At 44.3% G+C, this 7,745-nt stretch overlaps 1 protein-coding gene across 2 annotated transcripts in view; it reads left to right on the top strand.

Annotated features, from left to right (window-relative positions):
• The first annotated feature begins 1,617 nt into the window (after nucleotides 1-1,617).
• The window catches only part of AFG2B (AFG2 AAA ATPase homolog B), a 16,949-nt gene continuing 10,821 nt past the window's right edge, over nucleotides 1,618-7,745 (top strand). Inside the window, exons 1-2 of one of the 2 annotated variants that reach the window (XM_007116723.4) lie at nucleotides 1,618-3,229; nucleotides 4,147-4,332. In XM_007116723.4, the coding sequence (XP_007116785.1) occupies nucleotides 2,135-3,229; nucleotides 4,147-4,332 (1,281 nt within the window). In that variant the 5' untranslated portion in view covers nucleotides 1,618-2,134. The remainder of the gene's footprint in view (nucleotides 3,230-4,146; nucleotides 4,333-7,745) is intronic. The other variant, XM_007116722.4, reaches the window with a different exon arrangement.

Raw genomic sequence — 7,745 nt, 5'->3', positions numbered from 1 at the left:
AGATATACATAAATCTGCCAACTCTTTAATATGACGGCCCTTTGCATATTTAGGACAGTTATCATGTCCTGTCTTCTTTCCCTTTTTTTGATCTCCAAAGCTTCTTGGAACCAGAATAAAAGAACCTCTGTGAGGTAGAGGTATCATAATTGAATAACTTAATGGGCATTTTGTTCACATCTTCAGAGGTAAAAACATTGGCTTTTAAAAAAAATTTTTATTGGACTATAGTTCATTTACAATGTTGTTAGTTTCAGGTGTACAGCAAAGTGAATCAGTTGTGCATACACACATATCCATTCTTTTTTATATTCTTTTCCCATATAGGTTATTACAGAATATTGAGTAGAGTTCCCTGTGCTGTACAGTAGGTCCTTATTAGATATCCATTTTATATATAGTAGTGTGTATATGCTAATTACAATCTCCTAATTTATTCCCCCTCCCCGCTCCCCCCGCCTTCACCTTTGGTTACCATAAGTTTGTTTTCTCCAACTGGGACTCTATTTCTGTTTTGTAAATAAGTTCATTTGTACCCTTTTTTAAGATTCCACGTAAAAGAGATATCATATGATATTTATCTTTCTCTCTCTGATTTAGTATGATAATCTCTAGGTCCATTCGTGTTGCTGCCAAAAAAAACACATTGGCTTTTTATTTCAGAAAATACAAAGCTGTTCTTGAAAAGTCTGAGTTTAGAGTCTTTGTTCTCCAAAGAGAATAGAAGGCAATACGATTAAGAGAAAGAAGCAAACAGGATGTAATGGGTGATTTACTCATTTCAGGACCTCCTCTTAGTATGCTATTTTCTAGTTCCTTTTAAGTGGTTCCAGCACAGTAGTTGGAAACATACAGCAGAGATCTGATAAGTGACTGTGGACTCCAGAAGTTAGTCATAGTGTCTGCCCTGAGGTTTGGATAGAGTGAGGCCAGGAATGGGCATTAGTCATAAGATCCCAGATCTGACAGTACTTTCCATTGAGAAGAGATCACTATAGAGTCTGCAGCTGATTATTTGCATAAGTAGGAAGAGAAAGCACTCAAACCCCAGTGACTTAAGCATTCCATCTGCAATCTCAATTTTGTAATCACATAAATTTGGGTTTCAGTGAAAGTGGGAAAAACAGAGGTAGAAAGATGTGAGTAGGATAAAAAACAAGGCATATTATCTTGACTTTGAATATCTGTAGCTCTTTTTGATGAGCAGAATTTAAAAGGATAGGAGGAAAGAGTAATTCCCGGTGGGGAGGGGAGAGGAGAGGTGGAAAGAGAATATTACGTGGAGGTCTTAATAATGTAGACAGGCATTGCCTCTAATACAGGACTTAGTACTGTTGTGCCCCAGATAGACAATAAGGACTTAATCACATGAACAGAAGAGGTTATGATTAAGTTGTTGTCAAAGAACATTCAAAGGAGAAGTCAGGAATATGAACAGAATGTACTGGTGTGCCACAACTACGTCAGATGGCCTGGTTTTCCTTCTTTCCCTTCTTCAAGGGATTTAGAATGCTACACTGTGATTCTCTTTTGCTCGGCTGGTGCTTTTGTATACGAAGGACATGCATAGACTTTACAAACAGGTTGGAACCCAGGTTATCGAAGGTGCCAAGGCTGTATTTCTCATCCACTCCAAGTCACCTAAGACATTAGCACCAGAGCACTCCAAAATACTGTGCCCCTGAGGACTGTCGAGGTTTTTTCACAAAATAGCAAAGTCTCTAGGCTGATACTCCAAAAGCGCAGATGGTGATGCTCGAGTCCGGGAGCCAGGGAAAGAGAATGCTATGTGGCGACTCCCCAAACCACCAAGGTACATGCTTAATGACCTAGTGAAGGTAGCTTACGCTGCCTCCCAGACACCCGTGACGAAGGCCTTGTCCGTAAAGCTATGGAAAGGACGACTGGAGTTCATCAAACCCAGCACCACAGCAAACTAGCCCCGAGGGTCCGAGCGTTGTTTAACTTCGTCTAACTTTCCGATTGGTCCTTTCTGCCTCATGTAAGGGATCGGCAACAGATCCCTGGCGCATGCGCATCACGTGCTTCCGGCAGAGGAACTCTGTGTACCGGTCTTTCTGGCCCGGGTGGAATTCCTACCCCACTTTCCTGGGCTTTGCGTCTTCCGTGAGCAATGGCTCCGGACTCAGGTCCCTTTCCAGAAGGGCCGCTCTTAAAGCTGCTACCCGTAGACGCTAGGGACCGGGGCACCCAACGCTGTCGCCTGGGCCCGGCGGCCCTCCGCGCCTTAGGCGCGCACCTGGGCTCGGCGGTGGAGATCTCGCTGCCTGACGGCGGCTCCTGCCTCTGCACCGCCTGGCCGCGGCGGGATGGCGCGGACGGCTTTGTGCAACTGGATCCGCAGTGCGCGAGCCCGGGGGCGGTAGTCCGGGCGCCGGGGTCCCGGGGGAGTCTCAACCTGAGCCGACTCCGGTTAGTGCCCTGCCCGCCCCTTCGGCTCCTTGCCGTGTGGCCGGTGTTGCGGGAGCTGGCGGGCGTGCCGGGTGCCCCAAATCCAGCCGCGGTGCTGGAGGCGGCGCAGGAGCTGCTGAGGAACCGTCCGGTCTCTCTGGGCCACGTGGTGGCCGCACCTCCGGGCGCTCCCGGCCCGGTGGCCGCCCTGCACATCGTCAGCGGGGCACCCAACCCGAATCCGGCCGGGCTGGTCACCCCTCGCACCCACATCAGTCTGAGCGGGCTACCTCCGTCGGAAGCGGAGCCGCAGCCCGAGGTGCTCCTGGGGGGCCTTTCCGAGGCGGCCGACTCGCTGCGGGAGCTCCTCCACCTGCCTCTCCGCTACCCCCGCGCCTTGGCCTCGCTGGGGCTAGAAGTGCCACGCGGGGTGCTCCTGGCCGGCCCCCCCGGAGTGGGCAAGACCCAGCTAGTGCGGGCCGTGGCCCGAAAGGCGGGCGCGGAGCTGCTGGCCGTGAGTTCCCCCACGCTGCAGGGCTCCCGGCCCGGGGAGACCGAGGAGAACGTGCGGCGGGTCTTCCAGCGCGCCCGGGAGCTGGCCAGCCGCAGGCCCACCCTTCTTTTCCTGGACGAGGTGGACGCCCTGTGTCCCCGGCGGGACGGCGCACACCAAGCCCCCGAGAGCCGCGTGGTGGCCCAGGTGTTGACGCTGTTAGACGGCATCAGTGGGGGCCGGGAGGTGGTGGTTGTGGGATCCACCAACCGGCCGGACGCGCTAGACCCAGCGCTGCGCAGACCTGGGAGATTCGACCGAGAGGTAAGTAGGCTCAGCCAGCTAGCCCATTGCCCCTGGAACCCCGGCCTCTTCTGGCCCTGGTTGGCTGCCCCGAGGCGTTTGCCACTTAGGTTTGGAAGTCAGTGAAGCTGGAGTGGGGCTCTGTAAAGCAGAGAACCCATTCTCTGGTCTACAAATGATCTGCGAGCCAGGACCCTTTCTGCCTCCAGAGTCAAATTGTTCTGAGAAGCAAGGGGGCCGTTAGGGATGAGTTGTGCAGGTCCTGAGAATGAGGAGTACCATACTCGGTAGTGTTAGTTTTTAAGGGAACTAGGACTGCTACAAGCATATTAAACTCTTACAGATCTGGAATGAGAATTTAAAGTAGGACAGCTTGAAGAAACAAATGTATTGAAATAAGGGGGAAGGCAGGGAAGGACTAAATCAGAGCAGACATTTAACTCTTCTAGATTTATTAATTCCTTGTCCGAACGCCAGCCTCCTATCCCACAATTGCTCCCTGAGTTGCCAGGAAGGGTGAATATTCAAAGCTGTCCTATTTTATAAACTTCAGTCCTAAATTGATTCTTGATTTCTACTAAATAGTTTGAATAGTGATTATTTACATGATATTTGAACTTTGTGGTAGGTTTCTAAAGAGACAGGTGATAATTGCCCACTTTAGCGTAATGTGTTTAGAACTTGAGTGGATTTCTTCCTCACACCATGTAGTACCTGTCTCCTGAATAAGCTCCATATGTAATTTTAACTGTGCAACTTTCTAGCCAGTGTTACTCCTCTGGAAGATAAGGATTTTCATGTATTCAGAATCTAAGGTATGCTTAAGAGTACACAGTAATAGTTCCAAATTTGTTCGCTAAATTATCATACATGTTTGTGAGGATTAAAAAAATAATATTTTAAGCTGTGAACTTTTTCTTTCCTTGCTTTGCACATAGGTTGTCATTGGAACTCCCACACTTAGACAAAGAAAGGCGATTCTACAAGTGATTACCTCAAAGATGCCCATCTCCAGTCAAGTCAATTTGAGCCTCCTTGCAGAAATGACAGTTGGCTATGTTGGTGCAGACCTGACTGCACTCTGTAGGGAGGCTGCCATGCATGCTCTGCTTCATAGTGAGAAGGTAAGAAGGATTGATTTATGACCTTCTATGTGAACCCTTTTATTAACGTAATAAGTTAATTTGGAGATTAAAAAAAGTGGTAAGTACATTTTCTTCAAACTTTTGATACCTTCGACAGCTGCTTCTTACATGTTTTTTTTAAAATAAATTTATTTATTTGTTTATTTATGGCTGTGTTGGGTCTTCGTTGCTGCGCGCGAGCTTTCTCTAGTTGCGGTGAGCTGGGGCTACTCTTCGTTGCGGTGGGTTCTCACTGTGGTGGCTTCTCTTGTTGCAGAGCATGGGCTCCAGGCGTGCAGGCTTCAGTAGTTGTGGCGCATGGGCTCAGTAGTTGTGGTTCACGGGCTCAGTAGTTGTGGCATGCGGACTCAGTAGTTGTGGCTCGGGGGCTCTAGAACTCAGGCTCAGTAGTTATGGTGCACGGGCTTAGTTGCTCTGCAGCATGTGGGATCTTCCCAGACCAGGGTTCGAACCCGTGTCCCCTGCATTGGCAGGCACATTCTTAACCACTGCGCCACCAGGGAAGTCCTCTTACATATATTTTTACATCTGAACTCCATAGAAATAGGATATGACTGAAACTAGGGACAGAGAGCTGAGTTCTTCAGGTTTGCCCAGAGTGTTTTCCCCCACTCCCATAGTAACTCTTTAGTGCTGAAGCCCAGAGCAGGCAGGAAAAAGACAGTGTGGCCCCGGAAGAAGCAAACCTATTTCTTTTTCATTTTTGTTTTATTTTGAATCTATTTCAGACTTAGAGAAAAGTTGCAAAAATAGAACAAAGAATTTTTATATATCCTTCACACAGATTCGTCAAATGTAACATTTTACCACTTTTGCTTTATCATACTCTCTTCATGTGTATGAATGTTTATGTGTGTGTGTGTATATATATATATACTCATACTCTCAAATGCAGCCATGATGCCCCTTTAGCATTGAAAATTTAAGTGTATATTTCCTAAAAACAAGGACTTTAAAACCACAGTACAATTATCAAGCTGAGGAAATTAACACTGACACGATACTTCTACCTAATCTATATAGACCATAACCAAATCTCACCATTTGTCACACTCATTTCCTTTGTAGCAAAAATTTTAAAAGGAAAAAAGAAAAAAATATTTTTTAATCCAGGATTACACATTGCATTTAGCTGCCATGGCTGCTTAATCTTTAATCTAGAAACATTCTTCAGTCTTTCTTTTACGACTTTAATTTTTTTAAAGTACAGTTCAGTTATTCTGTAGAATATTCCTAAGTTTGGGTTTGACTGATGTTTTCTCATGATTTGATTCAGGTTTTGCATTTTTGGCAGAAATATCACAGAAATGATACTGTGTTCTTCTCATTGCATCTATTAGGTAGCAAATGATATATCTTTGTCCTATTACTGGTGAAATTAACTTTGATTTCAGGTCTTGGATAAGGTGGTATCTCTGAGATTTCTCCACTGTCAAGATACTGTTTTTCCCTTTGTTGTTAATAAGCATCTTGAAGGGAAAATAAGCTTTTCTAACTCAGGAGACGATTAGATGCCTGAAATTTTATTTAAATTCATCTTTGACATTCAAATCCTTAATTCATGACTGCTTTTCTTAAAAATAATTAGGATATTATCTTAAATATAGTAGTTTTCAACACTATAGATTGGAAAATCTGTTCACTTTTATGTAATGTCAACCTGAATCCCTAAACCCCTTCAGAAAAAAATTATTTTCAGCATGCTGAGGATCCTGTTGTAACGTTAAAATTGTTCTTTGACCTTATAATTTTTTAAAACCTAATTCTGAGTTTGTTTAAGCTATAAAAGGATGACTTATCATCCTAAATTTTGAAAACCTTTTTACCTAGGTCATTTATATCCTTCCTCATTTTCTTTTCCTTTATTTTTACTCTTACACCAAAGGTGGGGAAGGAGTTATGTGAACTTGTAAGTCCTCATCTTTTCGGTTTAGAACCAAAACCGCTTGAAGATTTAATGACAAGTCCCATGTGTGAAGATTTGAGGATATATGCCTCTTGAGGGGACGACAAGAATACCAGGGTGTGGGAAAGGAGGTTTACATTTAGAATTCCCTCTGCTTTGAAGTTCCAGGTTTGACCTTAAGCATGTTGGCTTAGGTGGACCATCCAGCTGCAGCCGTCCTAGGGTGGAGCCCACTGCTACTTCAGGAGGGGCCTGCCCAGGCGTAGTTACCACAGGTGATGGCTCAGTTCATAAACAACCAGGGGAAGTGGAAGAAAGAAAGGCAAAAAGGAAGAAGGGACAGAGGCTTCTGGGAAGGTACTGGCTCCATCTTTTTCTTCTTTCCCTCCCCAGGCAGCTGAGGGGCTGCTGCTGCCTCTATCTGTGCCAGGGCAGACAAGGGCACATCACAGTTTGTTCAGCTTTTTGTCAAGGATGCCTATTAAAGGGTTAGAAAGACAGTTTAACACACACACATATACACATAGAGGGGAAAGGATTTTTATCTGCCTGAAAGGATTATGAAAATCAAGTGAATAGTGTACACACAAGTAATCTGCAAGTGTAAATGGGATTTTCAAATGTTAGTTGGTGTTACCTAAAAATTAATTAGTATTCAGTTACCCAATATCTAATACTGCTAGCTAATTAAAACAAAAAAGCGCTATTTCAAAAAACTATTTAATAGCGTTCTTTGTGAGAAATTACACAAGATAAAAATTATAAAGAAAGTAAAAATTGTGTGAAATCTCACCTCCCAGAGATTATAATTATTGACATTTTTTAGGAACACTGTTCAGAAAAGCTCCACGTACACATATTCACTTATTTAATCTTTCATAAATGGGATAAAATAGTTTGTTATTGAAAATGGGAATTTTGGGATAACTGAATGTTCAGAATTTGATGTAAGAAGGCAAATACTTAAATATGATAGAGATACTACAAATAGAAATATACGTTTTTAATAGCCAGAAAGGAAATGATTTACTGATTTGACCATTTTAGAATGGCAAAACAATACTATTAAAAAAAAAAAGAAAAGAAAGATGACAAGTTCAAAAGCAAAACAAACAAACAATACTATAAGCAAAGGCAAGACATGAGACAGACCGGGAAAAATACTTTCAGCCCCTGACAAAAGACCAATTTCCGTGGTGTAGAGAGAACTCTCACAAAGCAATAAGAAAAGACCAACAATCCAAGAGAAAATGGGTAGTAAGATATGAACTGGTAGTTGATAGTAAAAGGATTACAAATGGCTTATACACATGAAAAATCCTCAACCTTCTTTAAAAATTAGTCTTTTGATTCTTTTTCTTTTTTAAAAACTTATTTTGGGGGCTTCCCTGGTGGCGCAGTGGTTGCGCGTCCGCCTGCCGATGCAGGGGAACCGGGTTCGCGCCCCGGTCTGGGGGGATCCCGCATGCTGCGGAGCGGCTGGGCC

The sequence above is a fragment of the Physeter macrocephalus genome, chromosome 11 (genome assembly GCF_002837175.3).
Source record: "Physeter macrocephalus isolate SW-GA chromosome 11, ASM283717v5, whole genome shotgun sequence".
Lineage (NCBI taxonomy): Eukaryota > Metazoa > Chordata > Mammalia > Artiodactyla > Physeteridae > Physeter > Physeter macrocephalus.
The sequence above is the reverse complement of the archived record's forward strand: the minus strand, read 5'-3'. Positions and strand labels throughout refer to the sequence as shown.